The sequence below is a fragment of the Erythrolamprus reginae genome, chromosome 10 (assembly GCF_031021105.1).
Source record: "Erythrolamprus reginae isolate rEryReg1 chromosome 10, rEryReg1.hap1, whole genome shotgun sequence".
In the NCBI taxonomy this organism is placed as follows: Eukaryota; Metazoa; Chordata; class Lepidosauria; order Squamata; family Dipsadidae; genus Erythrolamprus; species Erythrolamprus reginae.
Window position 1 is genome coordinate 214,190 of NC_091959.1, and position 19,241 is coordinate 233,430.

At 60.8% G+C, this 19,241-nt stretch overlaps 1 protein-coding gene across 2 annotated transcripts in view; it reads right to left on the reverse strand.

Annotated features, from left to right (window-relative positions):
• Positions 1 to 281: 281 nt before the first annotated feature.
• PRTG (protogenin) overlaps positions 282 to 19,241 on the reverse strand; it is a 30,287-nt gene continuing 11,327 nt past the window's right edge. The window contains exons 3-20 of one of the 2 annotated variants that reach the window (XM_070762207.1): positions 17,315 to 17,462; positions 16,868 to 17,001; positions 16,598 to 16,735; positions 15,869 to 16,027; positions 15,457 to 15,616; positions 14,855 to 15,102; positions 13,860 to 14,024; positions 13,167 to 13,472; positions 12,544 to 12,732; positions 8,779 to 8,874; positions 8,246 to 8,432; positions 7,719 to 7,846; positions 7,425 to 7,595; positions 6,467 to 6,652; positions 6,208 to 6,328; positions 5,738 to 5,900; positions 4,793 to 4,897; positions 282 to 4,230 (exon numbers count right to left, since the gene is read on the reverse strand). In XM_070762207.1, the coding sequence (XP_070618308.1) occupies positions 3,919 to 4,230; positions 4,793 to 4,897; positions 5,738 to 5,900; positions 6,208 to 6,328; positions 6,467 to 6,652; positions 7,425 to 7,595; positions 7,719 to 7,846; positions 8,246 to 8,432; positions 8,779 to 8,874; positions 12,544 to 12,732; positions 13,167 to 13,472; positions 13,860 to 14,024; positions 14,855 to 15,102; positions 15,457 to 15,616; positions 15,869 to 16,027; positions 16,598 to 16,735; positions 16,868 to 17,001; positions 17,315 to 17,462 (3,116 nt within the window). In that variant the 3' untranslated portion in view covers positions 282 to 3,918. Of the gene's footprint in view, positions 4,231 to 4,792; positions 4,898 to 5,725; positions 5,901 to 6,207; positions 6,329 to 6,466; positions 6,653 to 7,424; positions 7,596 to 7,718; positions 7,847 to 8,245; positions 8,433 to 8,778; positions 8,875 to 12,543; positions 12,733 to 13,166; positions 13,473 to 13,859; positions 14,025 to 14,854; positions 15,103 to 15,456; positions 15,617 to 15,868; positions 16,028 to 16,597; positions 16,736 to 16,867; positions 17,002 to 17,314; positions 17,463 to 19,241 lie in introns of both variants that reach the window. The other variant, XM_070762206.1, reaches the window with a different exon arrangement.

Consider the following 19,241-nt stretch of genomic DNA (forward strand, 5'->3'; position numbering starts at 1 on the left):
CCAGCCGGGAGCCGCCGCTGGTGGGCTGGAGGGGCGCGACGGGGGGGAAACCCACCCACCCCGCTGCTCCTCCAGAGCCCCCCCCCCCTGCGGACTCCCCCCCCCCCCCCACTCCTAGTGGGTCGCTCCGGATAGTGGCCCTGGCCCGAGGGCGGCCGGCGTGGCAGGTGCTTTCCGGCAACGGAGCGGGATTGGGAGTCGGTGGCACCCCGGCGGACCCACCCACCCCAAACATTTGGGCGAAAGAAGAGCGGCGCCCTGGAAGGCAAAGAGGCGGCAGGTACTGCAGGAGACTTTTATTTCCACTGTGCACCCCTCTGTGGAAGAGGGCAGAAACATTTTGGCATTTAGATTTCCACTTATTTTTGGCATGAGGTTTGTGCTACTAGCATCAGGACAAGCCTGAGAAGGGCTGAGGGGAAAGAGAAAGAACACGGGAAACATTCACCATGCTATCAAAGGGGGTGTGTGTGTGTTAAAAAGCACATTATAAGCACGTTAAAAAGACATCCTAAAAGGTACATTCATTATCAGGCTGTCACCAACTGTCCTGGCGCAATGGAGTTCACTGAGCTGATCCCCTGAGTCAAATATAAAATTAATATAATTCAGCTCGATTCCCCCATTGGCTGGCCAGCCGGTGACGGCCCTTCACAGAAGCAGCGGGAGTGGCCAGAGCCAGAGGCCCCTTGGCCAAAAAGCCTGGCTAGACTCTACCACTGGCCATTCTATCACATTTTAAAGAGCCATTGAGCAAAGTGCCAGGCCCGATGCAGAAGGGGCCATGTGTGTGTGTGTGTGTGTGTGCAGTGACAGGATTGAGATGGCTGGGGGGGGGGGGAGATTCCCACCATGTGTCAACTTGCCCCAAAAGAGTCCAGAGTCAGCAAAGAGTCGCCCCAGTGGTGAGGCTCACACTTCCTCCAATGCACAACTAGGAGCCACAGATTGAGAGCGGATTGAAATCTAGGGAGAGCCGCTGCACCAAATTCCTTGTGGGTCCCATCACGAATTCGATTCCGTTTCAGATCCTTCAGGGACCCCCTCCCCCTCAATGGGAAACGGATTCCGGGCTTTGCCCCAAAGTGCAAGTGAGAGTCGGGAGGTGTTGCCACCCGGGCCGGAGGTGCCAGCCAAGGCAGCCCAGCCGTGCGAGGGGATGTCCCGGTGGTGCCATTGTAGCCCCCTTTTCCCACGGCTTCACCCTCCTGCTTGTGGGGCGGGGTGGCACTTGAGAACAAGAAGACTACAAGCAGCAGCAGCGAACCAGTTGTTTTTCCAAAGAAAAAACCCAGCAAATCCTGTGGTGGCGATGCAGCTAGAGCTCTGACGGATGAGATGGAAAACGTAAAACTCTTTTAAAATAGATAATAATTTCAGAACAAAAGTAAGACCGGTGTCTTAAACCTGAAACCTGGGCTGAGGGTCTCCCGGTTGGACGGCAAAGAGGTCAGCCGCACCTGCCGTGATGGGTGAGGCTCACAAATTACGTGCAACCCTTGCAGAGGAGGGTGGCCGAGTGCACAGAGCTCAGCTGGCCAGGAGGTCTCCATCTGACCGGGCTCTCGTTCTGGCACTGCACGGACAACATGTCCTGGAGTGATGCACAGGGTGTTCGCTACACTGCTCTTCAGGACGGAGGACCCGGTTACAGATGTTTCCATGGGAACCAAGTGCTCCCCCTGGGCAGGTTGCTGATGGCACGGGCTCAGTGTCTGTACTGCTGGGGGGGGGAGGCACGCTTCCAAATGCATTCTTGGAGGTTCCAGGGAAAGGAAGGGGGCAGAGGCCCCTCGGAGGCCCCTGGAGTCAAAAGGAGCTGGAAGGAAAAAAACCATTTTGCCAGGAAGCATCCAGAGGCCCCAAAGGCAGTTGCCCTCAAACACCCCCCCCCCCCCGCTAGCCTAGGTTTGCCCTGCGATGAAGGGGACACCATTCACACACACACACACACACACACACACATACACACAGCCCCGTATATAGGGTGGGGGCACGTGAAAAGATAACATCAGTTCAAAACAAAACAACAAAAAGCAACAAAAGTAAAAAAAGTCACCTACCTACCTAGCATGGGCCTCTACATCGAGGTAGCCTTAAATATCTTTGGTTTTCTTCATTTGCTGCTCTGCAACATTGGACACAAACTCTTTCCAACTTGCAGATCCCCCTCCCTCTCTTGAGCTGGCGCACTGGCCACCTGGGACAACAGGACCCTCTGCAGGGGGGTGGGGGCAGCGCACCTTACTGGGCCAGGGTGCCTCTGCTCCCTCCCCCATCCCGAGGGCTCCAGGGACGGGTGTGTCTTCACCTGCCCACCACCAGAAACCAGAAGCCCCTGGCAGGGGGGTCTCGTCCCCAGAAGAGGTCCAAAAGTGTCCATGTTCACAGCAAAGGTGTCTTGGGGCAGGGGGGGCTTCCAGGGGGGAGGAAACTCCGCAAGAGCAGCCGGCATTGGAGGGTGGGGCAGGCTCAGCTCCCAAACAAACCCTAACGCCCCTCCAACCCCCCCCCCCCCCAATCAATCTTTGGCAAACGAGTTTCCTTTTCTTCAAGAAGTGTAAGTGAAGATCCAGAAATATCCTCTCTGTCCTTAACGGAACTTCTGAAGAAAAGGGAAACGACATTACACTTGGAAGCCACTGGAGCCGAGAGGGTCTTTAGTCCCACTTTTATAAAACAATTCTGGCAGCAACAACATGAAAGATCACTTTGTAAATCTTCCCCGTCCTCTCCTAATCTCCATTTAGTTCTCGGCTCCTTTGGGTTCATATCTACTTAGGCATTAAAATTATTTGATGCTGTGTTTTTTAACAATTATCTTTTGTGGAAAATATGAAGCTTTCATCTCCTTTCCACCGAACATTCTTTGGTACAAGATTATTATTTTCTTCGCATCAGAAAAATGGTGGAAATGACGGTGTCGGCCTGGCCAACGTCCTCAGCTGACAGGGGGAGCTGGGAGGGGGCCCCTCGGTCCTCTCATTAAGGCTACTGCCACTCAGCCCCACAACCACCTCATTCCCTGTCACCTGGGAGTCACACCTGGCTGAACCTTTTCTAAATGGAACCGGGAGGAAAGCTGACCGTCCTGGTGAGTGGGATGGCTCCCTTTGCTCCCCATCTCATCCACTTGCTCACCCACTAACTTCAGAACAAACAAAACACGAGATACCCTGTCAGTTTGCCTCACAACACGCAAGGCAGCTTCAAAGTCATAAACTGCACCCTGAGCATAGGAAAACAATAACACTAGAATAATTTTAAAAAGAGGTAGTATAAAACGAGAGCTGTGTGGGAACCGAGAGGATGCCCTGCCGTGCCTTGAGGGAGGGGGCCAGCCAGGGAGGTCCACGGGGGTCCCCAAGGCAACCTGCAGAGCCCCCGTCGCAAGGCCCCGCTCGGCACGCCAGGGAATCTTCGCACTTAAGGCAAGCAGTGAGTTCATAGCTATCTAACGGAAGGCACAGTTCCTGCCGGGGGCACTTGGGGAAAGAGACCATCTGGCCAAGCCCCCCCCCCCCGGTCTCCCCAGAAGGCCCTGTGAAGGCTGGTGGGGCCCTCTTCTGGGCCCAAGGGTCCCGCCCAAGGCCAGTGGGGCAGCCCCCTCTGCTTCCCAACACAACTCCTTGGCTCCCAGGCACACGCTCGCTCGCTCTCCATACATTCAGGGAAAGGACTCGGGGCTGCCGGGAAGGGACCCCCGATCCTGCAGCCACAAGCACATGAGGTAGTGCGGTTGCTTCCTTTGGCGTCTGCCTTGGCAAGCTGAGGTAGATATCCAAGCAAAGGGGGCACCTTTGCTCCAGCAACAGAGGGGGGGGGCACCTTTCTCCCCCCCCTTTCACATTTTTGCACACTGGACATTCACTAGGGAAGGGAAACACAAAGAGGCCCGCCAGTCCTCGGCCGCCCAGGTCACTGCTCCCTGCAAGACGTCCCACGGCCACTTGCAGCTGGTGGCGGCTGGGGAGACCGGGGGGCAGGACAGCTGCCCGGGGAAGAATCCACAGCCCCAAAGCCGGGAGGGGGGTGCAGCTCCTCGCTGGACTCCTGCGAGAACCTCCCTGAGTCCCCCGTCTCGTGGCTGCCGTGGCTGTTGACCGAATGCTCCATGTCGGCGCCGAGGCTGCAGACCCCCCGGGCCCTTGGCGGCTGCTCTTCGCCCACCGTGAGCCCGGCTGCCTCTGGTCGGGGCAAGAAGGCCGTGGAATCCAGCTGCGTCGGGCCCTGCAGGAGGAAGAGCACAGCCGTGGGCCACTCGCCCTGCCTTCCTGGGGACGAAAGAGACCCCTGGCCTGGCTGGTCCTTGCCCAGCAGCAGCAGCCCCTGTGACGGAGGAGCCGAAGCAGACGAGGCCTCGCCAAAGAGGCGGAAGAGGAAACCACGCGAGGCAGCCCCGGCAGCACTGGTGGGGGGCCCTGGGATCTCTCCCGGCCTAAGTGCCCTACAGGTCCCCCGCCCAGCCAGTCCCAACCTCTCGGGGGCCTGGCCTGCCCCCGTCACTGGCGAAGCATCCTGGCTGCACCCCCACCGTGGCTAGGCTGAGGGAGGGGGGACTGCCCACGACGATGGCTCCATTCACAGGGAGCTTCAACCCCGGCCTCCCACCGCAGGGAGGGTGTTTAGTGCAGCTGGCAACATGCAGGGGAAGGACGCCCCCCAGCCCCCTTTTCCAGGCACTGAGCCAGCACAGAGCCCAAGGCCTGGACCACAGCAGAGGCCACAGTCTGCCCAGGAGGAAGAGTGTTGTCCCCCCGCGCTGGTCGGTCAGTGGGGCTCCATCTCTCACCTTCTCCGCTTTGTCCTTCCGGGAGCCACGGAGGAAGAGCCGTTTCTTCTGGGCTGCCTCCTTCGCGACTGGGCCAAAGTGGTTTATAATAAGGTCAGTTCCGCCCTGAAGAGGAGGAGAGCCTTCTGTTATTCTCGGGGAGGGGGGAGGAGAAGGACCCTGGCAGGCCAAAGCCTCTAACCCCACCGGCCAGCCTGCCTGCGCACCGGCTCCCGGCTCCACTCCCCAAGAGTCAACTATGGCCTGGGACCCCCCCAACCCCTTTGGCACATGCCCTGTCGAGCCTCGTGGCCTTGCTTCCCCCCTTAAAGCCGATCCCCTTGGCGAGTGGCCCTAAGGCCAGCAAGGGGAGAGAGAGCTAGCCAGAGCCCGAGGGGCCACTCATGGCCTTTCTTGGATGCCTAGCTGGGATTAAAAAATGCCGGCAAACCACGTGGGAACCACCGCACAAGCCAGGACAGAGCCAAAGGCGAAAGAGCCACACCACAGCGTTGGTGACCCCTGAAGGGCTTTGCTGCTGTCCCACGTGAAGACCCCTCCCCAGGAGCTTACAAAGCTGGGAAGACTGCACAGGGCGCCCCACACGGAAGGGCATTCCGATTTACAACGCTGCCTGGATAAAACCTGATGGATCCAGAGCTGGACTGGAGAGTCACAATGGCTGGATCTCACACCCAGGGGCAAACCCCTGCGCCAGCTTCCTTTCCTCTCCTTCAAAGCCCCGGGGAATTTAGTCCCAGGCCCCCTACCCTCTTATTGCAGTCTGCGCGCTCCCTTTGGAGGTCCCCCAGAGAGGCCAAGGTCAAAGGCCCCCAGGCCCCGCAATGCCTCGTCCTTTGGGGTCTCTCCTACCTCTTCCACCCCTTGATTCTGCAATGGGGCTAGCTGGTTGACTGGCTGTAAGCCCCCTGGCAGAAAAGCGAACAAACGTACGTATCTCTGTACCTTGGCATCCAGGAAGCTTCCTCCTGCGCTGCTGGACAAGAGGGACCGCTCGCTCTCCACCAGGCTCTGCAGAGTTTTCTGGTGCCTTGTGGAAGAACAGCTGCCGCCCCCGCCAGGAGGCAGCTCGGGGCTGGGCTGGCTGCTTTTGGGAGGGGCTGCTTTCCTGGGCAAGAGGAATCCAGCGGTTAAAGGGCCCTGCTGGACGAAGGCTGGCCCCGTGACCAGCCCCACTCCTCAGCAGGCCCATTCTGAACGAAGGGGGAAGAGCCCCGGCCTTCTGCACCCGCCACTCCTGGGGGTCAGAGCAGGAGCCCCTGCCTGGGTCACTCTGTCCCTCAGGCTATGCAACCTGAGCTTCCACCAGGAAAGATTCGCTAGACCGCAGACTCTGATGCACTGGCCAGGGGGTGCGGTGGGGGGGCTCACACTTCCCACCCAGCCTTTCACCCACACAGGCAGAACAAATGTACCTGGCTTTGCTGCGGTGGATCAGGATAAGGAGGCAGACCAAAATGCACACCAGGGCAATGGAGACGCCGGCGATTATGCCCGTCATTGACCTCGGGTCCAACGGGTAAGAGCCAGAACGAGCTGCAACAAGGAAAGGGGCCCGTCTTTCCCTGAGGCCTCGGTGGGCCGCCCACAGCAAGAAAGCCCACCACCCCACCACGCCCCGGGCGGCCCCTCCTGGGAAAGAGGGGGGAGTAGAGGGTTGGGCCAGGGGCTCACTTGTGCCAGCTTCTGCAGAATCCAGGCGTTTTGGCCTCTGGTTTGCCTCCGAGGGCTCCTTTGGCAGCACCACAAGTTCCACCGCGCTAGAAAAAGGCCCTTCACCCACTTGGTTGGATGCAGCAAGTTTGATGAGGTAGACGCTTCCCACGCTGAGGTTCTCCAGTAAAGCCATGGTTATTGTTCCTGCAAGAAGGAAAGAGGGACCGTGAGAGGCCGACCGTGTCCGGCTCCTTGGATAGAAACATAGAAACATAGAAGTCTGACGGCAGAAAAAGACCTCCTGGTCCATCTCGTCTGCCCTTATACTATTTCCTGTGTTTTATCTTAGGATGCATCTATGTTTATCCCAGGCATGTTTAAACTCAGTTACTGTGGATTTATCTACCACGTCTGCTGGAAGTTTGTTCCAAGGATCTACTACTCTTTCAGTGAAATAATATTTTCTCATGTTGCTTTTGATCTTTCCCCCAACTAACCTCAGATTGTGTCCCCTTGTTCTTGTGTTCACTTTCCTATTAAAAACACTTCCCTCCTGGACCTTATTGAACCCTTTAACATATTTAAAAGTTCCGCTCATGTCCCCCCTTTCCCTTCTGTCCTCCAGACTGGACAGATGGAGTTCATGAAGTCTCATGAACTCAATCTGTATAGTCTGGATAGCCAGGGCCAGACTGCCTGTGGCCTGGCAGAGCCCTTCAGCCCCTCCGCTTCTGCCCCCGAGATCCTTCACTCTGCAGGACCCCTGTCGCAGCCACGACATCGTGTTAAGAAGGGGCAGAGACCCCCCTCATCAACCCAGGAAGGAGACCCTCACAAGCTCTGGAAACAAGGGCCGGGGCTCTCCTTGGGCTCCAGGCGGCCAGCAGGCCTGGGCAGCCCAGGGAGCAGCCACGAGGTTGGGGGGAAGTGGGGAGGCACCAATCTTGGCACCCAGAGTCTGCAGGCTGTCACTCACCTTCCCGGTGCAGGACCTGCCACTCGCCTGCCACCCAAGCTTTCTTGGAGGTGTACAGAATGGTGTAACGGGAGACGAGGGTCCGGATGCCAGCGGGGGGCTTCCAGGAGACCAATGCGGTGTCTTCCTCAATCAGCGTTGCCTTCACTTCCAGGGGGGGACCAGCGGGGGCTGTGGGCACAGGTAGGCTGTCACAAGAGGCCTCACTTGGTGGAGCCCGAGAGGCCCACCACATGCAGGGCAGGAGCAGACGGTCAGCCAAGGAGCACCAGGCAGCCGCTGCCCCCTCCTCACCTTCTGGGAGGGTGGAGTGGTAGACCACTGGACTCCACGGGCTGGACAGCTGATCCACATGCAGCCGAACGGCAAACTCATACTTGGTGCTTGGTTCCAGTCCTTGGACCATCAAGTGAGTCTCCGACCTGGGCAGAAGGAGCCGGTTAGCAGGAGGCCCCTCCCTCCCCGCTCCTTTTGCCCATCCTCGCTCCGCCTGCAGCAGGGAGGGGGCCCCTCAGCCTTGCAATGGGCTGGCCAGGCTGTGGCAGGGCTCCCCTTCCTCCCTCCCAGCCAGGACCCGGGGTTGCTTCTCTGCCCAGACGGAGGAGCCACTTTCCTCACACAAAGGCCTAGGGCAGACACACACCCCCTCGAGAGGGGGCCCAGCAGGAGACCTTCCAGCTTAACTGCAGGAGAATCAAGGTCAACCGTCTTGGCGCGTCATGCCGGGCAGCCACCAGGCCTCAAAACCAGAGGCGGGAAAGGCCCCGGCTGTGTCCTGACTGGAGGGGAGGGGTGCTGGCCGTCGAGGAAGGCCCACGTACGTTGGGAGGTAGAGCACCAGAGACGCGTTCTGCAGCCCCACCGGGTGACAGCGGAGGGTGTAGTTGATGGCCTGGGCAGAAGTGAAGGCTGGCCGCCCCCAGTGCAAGAAGATGGAGGAGGAAGAGTTGGCTTTGGCGTAGAGGTGGTGGGGTGGCGGGGGTGGCGGCACCAGGAGATCCCGGACAGCTGCAGAGAGAGGAGACGGCCTGAGCGGGAGGGAGCCGGGTCAGGACTCCACCGTTTTCGAAGAGCAACGGTGACCGGACGCTCAGCTTCGGACGTCTGATCAGCACAGAGGCCCCCAAACCAGAGGACGTTTTCTGCAGCCCAAAGCAGCCAGGACCCTACGTGGCTTCCCTCCGGCCAACTGCCTTTCCTTTGGACCCCCATGAATGGGACCAGGGGTGCCTGGAGATAAGGAACGGAGAAGCTTCAAGCCAACGTCCATTGTTTTGGACCCACAAAGTCCCTTTCTCAGACTTTACAGCTATTCAAAAAGCTTCGACAGCAGAGAAATGAGCGGGAGACCTACCTGCGCAGCCGAGGGTGCTGACCGTCTGGTCGGCCTCGTAGCCTTCCTCCAGGCTGTTGTACGCCAGCAGCCTCACGTGGTACTTCCTTCTGGGGACTGGACAAGGTTGAAGGGCAGCTGCTTAGCCCAATCGGGGGCCCAGTACCACGTCCTGATCCCCAGTGAAGTGTCCGGACTGCCTCCTCCACCCGGGGGCTCTTGGCACCTGACTAAAGTCCCCCCTCCCCCTCCAGCAGCAGCAGCAGCCTCCCCACATTTGCCCCTTGGTCATGTCTGGCTGCCCCACGGCCGCTGACCTCCCCTGAGGTCCTGCGCAGTGACTGCACCCACCGACTGGGAGGGAGCCGGAGGTTCAGACCCCCTGGAAGACAGGTGAGGGCCCAGTCTCTCCTCCCCCTGAACCTCCTGGCCACCTGTGGAGCTCGGATGGTTAACCCCCCTTCAGAACCACTAGCTGTGGGGCAGGCCGCCCCCATGCCCACACTGGACCAAGATCAGTCCAGCCACAACTCCACCCCTCCTCTTCTCCAGGGTCAATCTAGGAATATCCAGCCACCTCTTTCCACAGCAGGACACCAGGGGGCGCCCTTCCCCTCTCCGAAAAAGCCATGGGCAAAACGGGGCCACCCCAAGTGAAGCCTCTGCGGGAAGATCCAGCAAGAGTCTTTGGAGGAGCTTGGTGGAAACGGGGGACAATCCCCGAATCTGAGCCGAGGAGGCCATTTGCTTCAGAGGGGGGGGGCTCCCCCCCTTTCCTTTAGCTGCTCTTCCTTTCCAGAGCCTCCAAAGGGCCCCAGGTGACTCCCGGGTCAGGGCCAGATCGAACCAGAGAGGAGCCCGTGGTCAGCCCCAGCCCCCAGACGATGAAGGGTGGGGAAGAGCCGGGAGGGAGGTGGGGAGGGAGGGAGGGAGATGGGGCCGGTGGTGCTGTCCAGGAAGCAGCCTTTCCAGAGTTTTCTCCAGGCCTCTTGAAAGTTGGCCCCCACCCGACTTTCTCAGGGCCTCCCTCTGCAAAGGCCGGGCAGGAGCGGGCAACCCTTTATGAGCTGGCTCTTTTGAAAACACATTGGGAGGGGATTGTCCGAGCTCTGCAGGGGGGGCTGATGAGGCCAGAGCTGGGCAGGGCTTCGTGGGACGGTCCAGGCCTCCATCCATGGCCAGGAGACCCTTTTGTTCAGCCCGGGGCTTCCAGGACAACCTCCAAAGTCCAGCCAAGGCAAACTGGAAAGGTTCTCGCTGGGATTGGGGAGAGAAAGGGGCCCGGGCCCCCCACCGAATGTCCAGCTCAGACTTTTGTCTTGCTGTCAGCCATTGTGGAGCCCCCAAGACTATCCCCTCCTCCTCCTCCGGCCACACAAAAAGCTCCAGAGCGTCATTCAAGGGGAGGCCGGCAGCCCGGCTGCTCTGACATCTGGGTCGTGGCCTTTGACCCCGGACCGGGGGCTCTCCTGGCAACAGGGAGGGGGAAGGGTGGGAACGGCCCGGCAGAGGGAAACCTGATCCTCAGAAGGGGGGCAGGGGAGGGCTGGGCGAAGAAAACAGGATCCCCCCCACCCCCACCACAAAGAAGGTCCAGCGAGGGCTGTGGGGGGGAGGGGAGGGGAGGCAAGTTATTTCTCTCTCTCTCTCTCTCTCTCTCTTGCACACACACACACACACACACACACACACACACACACACACACAGAGTATGTATGTGAAATAACATTCTAAATGATAAAGTCCATTCTTGCAACTTGCCGCCTTCCTGGCCCCTCTCAGCCCCACAACTATCGCAGTGAACAGAACAGAGTCTCCACCATCCCACCGGTCACTCTGACCTGGTGAACGCTTACTCCAATAAATTGATCTTTTCTGAGAGAATTGATTTCTCTAGGTCACAGGGGATTGGGTTACACTTCTTGGGAAACGGGTGTGTGTGTGTGTTACACATACATCTAAGCAAAGCAGCATGGCGGCAAAACCATGGCTTGTGAGGGTGACTGCAAATCTTGGTTTTCAAAGGCTTCCAACCCAGGGTTAGCAAGCCATGGTCTGAAGAAGGCTTGCCAACACTTATTTCAGCAAACCAGTTGGACAGGACGTCCAAACTGGGAAAGGCTAGAATACCCATCTGGCGGTGCCCAGCGGCCGAAAGCATAAAGAGAGAGGAAGAAAGATGAAAAAGAGACAAGCCAGACTCCCCCAAAGCAGCCTGGGCCTCCTGGGGGTCTGCCCGGCCCCTTCCTCCCTTTTGTTGGTGTCCATCCTCCGCTTTGTAAGTTGAGACCGGGGCCTCCTGCCACTCACTCCTCCCAACACCATTCAAATGGAATTACAGGGAAAGGAGGGGCACCAGCACCCCAGGCTGACCGGCAGAGAGGACACACGGTCATCTTAAAGCACCTGGTGGTGGTAGAGGAGAAGCTTGACCATTTTTGCAGTTTCATTGCAATAACAACATATAAAGTGAATCCCAGGCAGTTCCACAATGCCGGAGGCTACTGCGGCTAGGCGGCCCCTCCCAGGAAAGGCCCCCCAGGAGGACAGCATCCACTGGTTGCCTGCTTGGTCAGGCCACGGAGCCCCCCCGCCTTCTGTGCACCCCTCCCCCACCCTCAATAAGATTCCCTGGGGGAGGAGGGGGCTCTGCAGAAGCTCCCCTGGCAAAGCCCCCATCGCAGCCCCCTCCCAAGCACACAGGGCACAAGCCCCCCCTCCCCCAAAGTGTGTGCGGTTCTTGTAGCCCCCTTGACTCTTTCTCCTTCCCACACGCTCCTGCGGGGCTGGGATGCAACCCAAGAACCCCCCCCCCCCCGTGCTTATAATTCCTCAAACAAAACACTGAGAAACCAGCCAAAGGCCCCCAGGGAATCTCATGGCCAGGGAAATGGCGGGAGGGTCAAAGGGACCAAGCAGTAGCATAGAAAGCAACAGGCGCCTGTCCTAAGCACCACAACCGCTGTGGAGGAATCGGCCCTGGGGACCGTGGCACAACCGCCCGGGGAGCTGAGCTGCGCGTGTGTGAGGGGGCAGCCCAGGATTCAAGCACAGGATGCAGAGCGTTGCAAGACCAATGAGTCCTGGGGGGCCCAGCGGTGGGGTCTACGCAAGAGCCTGGACTCTGGGGGGGGGAGAGCTCGCCTGCATCTCCCTTCCACAGAGGGGAGGGGGTGGCGGCCCTTTGGGGCAGAGCCAAGGCAGGTGGGGAAGTGGCCTTCCGGGAGCCGTTCTTCCGTGGCAGCTGCTTCCCACCTGCTGCTCAACAGGAGAACCTGAACAGTGACTGCGGACGGTTCCCAGGGGACCCGACGAGGCCCACAATCCCCGCGCAAGAGCCGCCACCTGAATGGCTGGGCCCCCCAACTGAGCCCCACTTCGGCCAGGGATGAAGCCGGTGGAAGCTTGACCTGGCCTTCATTGGGACTCCACCATCCTGCCCCCCCTCCCTTGCTGGATCCCTGGATCTCGTTTCCATGGAGATGCTCGGCACATTTCTACTCCGCCTCCTGGTCAGGCTCGGCCCATTCAGGAGCCCCCCCCCCACGGATGGGTGGTCCGTCTGCTCCCCCCCCTCCCGGGTCACAACACCAGCTTAGCTTAAGCCCAGCCCTGCGAGCGTTCGGCTGCCTGCACCAACACTCCTGCAGCCTCCGCCCCCCACGCGTGGCCCCCCAGCCCCACCAGGCAGCCCGCGGATCCCTCCGGACAAGTGGCCTCCACTGAGCGCCCTTCTCTGCTGCCCCCTCCCCACCCCCGGTCTGGAACTGAGGGGGCCCTGCTCACCCAGGCCGCCGAGGGTGTAGGTGGAGTCGCTGGCCCCGAGCAGAACCGGGCCACTCTCGGGCTGCCCTTCCTCTTTGTAGTACAGCTTGTAGCCTTGGACGGCCGCCCGGTCTGCGAGCTCCTGCCGCCACTTCACGGTGATGGTGGTGCAGTTCAGGGGTTGCAGGCGCAACTCGGGAGACTTGGGTGCTGGGAATGAAGGGGACACGGGAGGCTCAACGCAGGGGCCAACTTCGGCCCTTTGGTTTCATAAATGGGGTGGGAAGCAATGCTGCCAAAATTAGACATGGTCATTTATTTGCTGAAATGATATGGCTGACCGTCCCACAGCTCACCACAAATCGGACAGGTCCCCCACCTCCTGGCCCTAATGCTTGCGAAGAAAGCCAGAACCCCCCCGGACAATCTTAGCAGCAGCGTCTTCACCCCTCCCCCCCCGGCCATTCCTGCGGCTTTAAAGTTCTTAAGAAAGAGCCAGAATGTTTGGGAGCAGCACGCCCAGAGCCCCCTCCGCCCGACCGGCCAGCCCCCTCCCAACCTCTGGCTCTTTCTCAGGTGGGTGTGTGCGGGGGAGGGGGGACAGAATAGCTCTGCTACTCATTTGGGGGGAGAAGAGGCGGCACCTTGGACACTGGAGGCTTTTGGGGTGCGGTGGGAGGTCCAGAGCGAGGCCTCGCCCCAACCGGCCTTTGTGGCAGCAGAGATGCGGACCAGGTAGAGGCTGTTGGGCCTCAGCCCCTGGAGCAGGTGTCCGTAGGTGGTCCCTGGGAGCTCCAGTCGCTGGACGCTGCTCTCGGTGCTGAGACGGAAGGAGAGCTGGAAAGCCACCACCTGCCCCCGCCGGTACTTGGCCGGGATGGGCAGCCAGGAGACGAGGACGTCGGAGGGGCTCCTGCTGGTCAGGCTGAGCTCGGGAGCCCTCAGCGGGACTGCGGGGGGGGGGGGGGGGAGAAGAGAGGGAGGGCAGGTCAGCATCCCCGAGGGAGGGAGGGAGGGGAAGTGGAGGACTAAGGGACTGAGGTGAGAAAGGGGGGGAGGGAGGAGGCCTTCTTGGAGACCCTCCCCCGCTGCAGCTGCTGCTCTCCCCCTTGTAAATTGCAACCCACACGGGGACCCAGAGGGACTCTGCGTCTCCTCGGCCAAAGTCCTGGAAGTGGCCAGGCCATGAGAGGCCTCTGCTGCTGGAGTGAGAGACCCCTGGCCTCCTCCTGAAGGCCCCCCCTCGGGTCTATGGCAGCTTGGAGGGGGGCATTGTGGACTACGCCCTTGCCACCTGTCGCCCCCCCCTCTGGGTTCTGGGTCTCGGGGGGCCGTACCGTCTTCCAGTGTGGGCCGAGTGACGTGGTCAGACATCTGGCTGGCCCCCAGGGGCATGTAGGCGACCACGTAGAAGATGTAGTTGCTGGCAGGGTCCAAGTCATCAATAATATAACGGGTGGTGTCGTTTCCAATCACCACCTGGTATTCTTCGTTGTTGAAGCCTGGAACAGAAGGAGAGTGGCCGGAGCCCCTCAGGACGGGAGGCTCCCTCAGAGGCCACTCAGCCGAAGGAGGCGGGCGAGATCCAGAAATCCCAAATGGACGGGGATCCGCGACAGAGCCGAGCGCCCTCTGCTCCCTAGCAGCGTCCTGGGGAGTTGAGGGCTTTCTGTGGCGACGGAGGTCCCAAGGCTGGACGTCCGGCACTGCCTCTCAAAGGCCTCCGAGGCAGACAAGAGGAAGCAACCGCTCTGGACCCTCCTCAGCCCCCAAAGCCTGTCAGCGGCCTCCCCGCTCTCCGGGCAAAGGCAGCCTCCCCTCCTCCACCCCAGGACGAAGGCCACCGGCTGAGGGCGTTTCAATTCGGCCAGTTCCTCAGGACCTCACAGGCCTCCCATTAAAGGGCTGTGGATTAGGCTTGATTTCTGGCCTCTCCCCCCTCAAGAGCCACCCTCCTACCCCACCCCCCCGGGAGCCCAGCTCGAGGCCTCTCAAAGGCCCCTTGCCTGCTTCTGCCCTCAGGTGGGGCTCCACCGCCAGTGCTGAGATTGGGCCCCACTCTTGCACCCCCCAAACGGGCCTTTTCCCGAGAGGCAGACCACTTAAACGCAGCCACTTTCTGGAATGAATCAAAATCAGCTCTTCAGTCCACCCTCCAACTCATTTATGCAACATTTATCTTTCCAAACATCTGGCAACCTTCTTGAAAGGTGTCTAACCAAGGCCAAAATAGGATGAGAAGGAAGTTGCGGCTGAAAACCCCCCAGAAGCAGCTCCCCAGTGGGGTCGCACGTGGCCCCAAGCGCCTCCTGCCCCCCTTCGCACCGCTCACCTTCCGCCTTCGTGTAGTGCACCGAGTAGGCGATCACTTTGTCCGAGTTGTACAGGGGCCTCTCCCAGGCCAAGAGGATGGCTGAGCTGGACACGGTCTCAGCATGGACGTTGCACGGGGCGCTCGGCCGGTCTTCGGAGAGGACCACTGTCAGGCGGGCCCTGGCCAGGACCGACCCTTGGCTGTTCTCAGCCACACACTGGTAGATGGCATCGTCCTCGGGGGTGATCTGGTTGATCACCAGTTTACTGGAAAGGTGAAGCGGAGGGTCTGGCCTCAGAAGGGAACCAGACCAGGCCAAAGAGGAGAAGCCACAACGGGTGCATCCAGCAGGGCGGTTCAGAAGCACCGGGCTCCACGGGGCCTGGAAGTCTGGCTGGGAAGGGGGTGGCGACTGATTCTGCTCATCAGATTCCACTTACATGGAGGAGGAGGAGGAGGAGGAGGAGGAGGAGGAGGACCGCTCAAGCCCCCCTTGCACGGAAACCGGCCCCCCCTCCCGGTTCTGTGCAAGGACTCCAGAGGAAGGACCCTGAGCAGGCCTGGCCCTCTGCCTGTGCCCCCTCCTGCCTGCCCCCCAAGAACCAAGCCTGCTCCCCAACCTGCTGTAGGTCTTGATTCTGCCGTTGGAGTGGACCTTCCGGCCGTTCTTTAGCCAGGAGATCTTGGGGGTCGGAATGCCTTCTGCCTGGCAGGCCAAACGGGCTGTGCCTGCTCGGGGCCTGGTCAAGCTCTCGGGCCACTCCACAAAAGCAGGGGGCGCTGCAAGGAACAGGGAACGAGGTGCAGGTCATCTTCTCGGCCAGTTTCTCAAGCTGGGCCTCCCTGGGACCCAGGCCCATTCGTGTCAGAAGCCCCTCCAGAGGCCTGGCCCACCTCGGCCCAAGGCGGCCTGGGCAGCCCTCATTGCCGGAGAGTTTGGCTTGAGAGCCCGCCTCAGGTCGTCCTGCCCCCCTCCTGGGCCCTAATGGTCCCTTAGCCCTGTCCAGAGCGACGCCCCCCCGACTCACTCACCTAGCACCAGCAGCGTTGCCATGGCGGTGGTGAAGTTTCGTGTGCCGGGGATTGTAGCACGGCAAATGTAAACACCCGAGTGTTGCACCTTCACGTCCGAGATCATGAGATTCCCATTCCCAAGGACCCGCGTGTTGAAAACATCGATGGACTTGTGGTCTGTTTGGAGAGGGACGCCTCAACCCCCTGCCTCGCTTGCAGGTGCTCCCCACCCACCCACCCCGGGCTTCCTGGTCCCCTCTAATCGCTCAGGCCTCCCCCCAAATGTCAGTCCCCAGGGGGAGAAATGCCCGCAGAGCCCCGACTCCCCCGACAGCGGAGGCTCTGACCCGCAGCCCCGGCCTTTTCCCTGCTGGACAGCCTGCCACGCCCGCTTCGGACAGCTGCACCTCAGGATGCGCGCAGGAGGCCCAGCCAGCCGAGGAGCCGCTTTTCAGCCAGCAGGGAGGGTGGAGGAGCTCCTGCCACAAGTCCCACGGAGCGGCCCACCCGCTGGGGAAAGACGGCCAGCCCGGCTCTCTGCCGGGAAGGACCGTTCTCCCCAAGGCAGTTTTTCCCTTCCAGCTTTGGGAGCACTGACCAAGACCCTCCAGGGGACAATTTCCCCTTTCGCAGGCCAACCTGTGGGCAGCAACAATGAATGTGGCCCACGCAAAAGGATTTCCCACTCGTCCTTTCATTCCCCACAGCTGGAGGCCGAAGAGGCCGTGTGGACTCTCCAGAACTCACCAAGACGGCTCCAGGACACAATTGGTTTGGGATTCCCGATGGCCACACACTCGAAGATGACCGTCTGGTGGACAGAAGCGGTGGTATTTTCGGGGCCAGCTATAATGGAGGGCTTGTGGAAGAGCTTGGTGCTGGTCACTGTGGAGAAGAAACGCCCACAGCAGAAACGTGTGGCCCACCTACCTCGGAGGCGGTGGGACCCCTTCCCCCACCCTGAGCCCCTCCCTTTGCTGGCAACCATGCTCGAAAAGCAGGAAGGTTTCTGGGTACCTGGAGCAACAGTGAGTTCAGCCTCGCCACTCCTCCGCCGGCCGACAACCGTTGTAGCAACACAACGGTAACTCCCGGCATCTTTTGGCTCAACGCCATAGATCTGCAGCACTCCAGATGGCAGCACGGTTATCCTGGCCGGAGAGAATGGCGGCAGGGAAGACACACCCTCTGCGCTTCCTGGTGTGTCTGTGTGTGTGCCCCCCCATCCCCCACCCTGGTCCAGGTGCCCTGCAAGATGGCTGGGCAGGTTTTGGCCAGAGCGAGGAAGGGGATCCCTGCCGGAATAGACCCCCCCCCCCGGCCTCTGCAACCAGGAAGCGACATTTTGGAAGGCAGAATCGGGTCCCCGTGGCCGCAACTGCTGTAGCCCAGGACTGGCCTCGCATGTCCCCCCCTGCCCGTCATCCCCAGGGGGTGGGGGGTGGAAGCCTGAGAGCACCTTACCTCTCCGCCTCCTCCAGGGGCAGCGCTGTCCCGTTCACCTCCCAGGTGATGATGGCGGGTGGGTGGGCAGGGATTCTGCAGGCAAATCTAGCCACGCCCCCTTGGTGGACCTCCATGGGGAGAGGCTGGACCTCAAAGGCGGAGATGGCTGCAAGGAGCGGGAAGAGCAGAGGCTGAGCCCCCCCATCCAGTGGGGGTGGGGTCACTGAGGAGAGGCCAGCAGCAGCAGCAGCAACGCTGCCCCTGGCCCCTGGGAATGCCGGGCACACTCACACCCGGGTGGGCTCTGTGGGGCCCCGGCAGCTTTTGTCTCCCGCAACCAGGCCAGCAGTCGAGGAGGGGGCAGGTGGGGCCAAGAGACCCTCCACTTTGCCTAACTGAGCCTGGCATTTCCTGTGATCCACGGAGGCACCGAAGGGCCAGAGGGTCAACTGAGATCAGCACGAGGGGCTGCCTGCCGGCAGGGCCTCCTCCATTGGCTCCCTGAGCACCCAGTGTGTGCGAGTGCTAAGCAACATACAAAACTACACACACATGCACACCCGTCAGCACCCCAGTTGTTAATTTTTGTCTTTTCACTCCAGCGGGTTTTGAACAACAGCTTATCCACAGACTCAACCCTCTATGAGCAAAGCGGGAACATTTGGTCCTCCCTCCCTCCCTCCATCCCTTCCTCCATCCCCTCCCTCCCTCCATTCCCTCCCTCCCTCTCTCCCTCCATTCCCTCCCTCCCTCCATTCCCTCCCTCCCTCTCTCCCTCCATTCCCTCCCTCCCTCCCTCCATTCCCTCCCTCCCTCTCTCCCTCCATTCCCTCCCTCCCTCCCTCCATTCCCTCCCTCCCTCCCTCCATTCCCTCCCTCCCTCCCTCCCTCCGAGGTCACCTGTAATCTGAATGTTGGACTTACATTTTCTTCACTCTGGGAAACTGCAGAGTGGGAGGTGGGGGGGCGCGGTGGGCATGGGGGCCGAGGAGAGTCCCTGCTGCCCTACCCTCCTGGGGGTCTCCAGCCCCCCAAGTGAGGTCCAGGGAAGGCTCCCCACCTGGAGCAGCCCACTCCCAAGCGGCAGTAACCAAGGCTCCCCAGGGGTAGGGGTCTGCCGCCCGGCTCCACTGGCTCTCCTGCTCCACCAAGGCAGCCGGGGCCGCTGACTGACGCTCTGGCCCAAGAGTGGACGCAAAGGGTGGCCACCCAGCTGCTGTGCCGGCACCGCCCACGACTGCCAGAGCTCCACCAGAGCTCACCAGCCGCCACAGCCGGCTGCACGCAGGGCCCAGACCAGGGTGAGAGTCGGCAGGTTCTGGGGAATGGGGGGGCGGGGGGTGGGGTGGAAATTGTGAGTAGTCAGGAAAAGAGGCAAAAACCCCTCCTGTCTACCCCCCCCCGAGCAGGGAGGGAACGGAGATTTTTGCAGTAACCTTCCCCTGCCACGCCCACCAAGCCACGCCCACAGAACCGGGAGGGGAAACCTTTGAATGAGACCACGTGGCAGCCGACCGTCATGGAGCAGCCGGGGGGGGGGGGGGGCGTCTTGCTTGGGGTCCCTGGACGAGCGCTGCCATTTCCAACGTCCTTCATGAGGTTGCCAGCAGGGCGGGGCTTCGGAAAACCCACCAGGAGGACAGGGTCCTTCTCAAAGGACGCACGTGTGTGTGTGTGGGGGGGGGGGGATGACGCATGTCGAGTCTGCTGCAAATCCAGTCCGGGATTTCTGCTCCCTCTAAGAAGCCCCCCAGGAGCAGCCAGGGCTTCCGCTCCGCTCCCCACTTGGGCCGGTTTTGCCCCCAGGGGAGCCAGGCAGGCCCCTTCTGTGGCAAAGCCCGGGATGCCGAGGAGGAGGCCCGTCTTCTACCCCCAGGGACCCCCTCTCAGCCCCACCTCCCTCCCGGCAGCCACTTGCTAGTGGTGTATGCGTGTTGATCCAGGA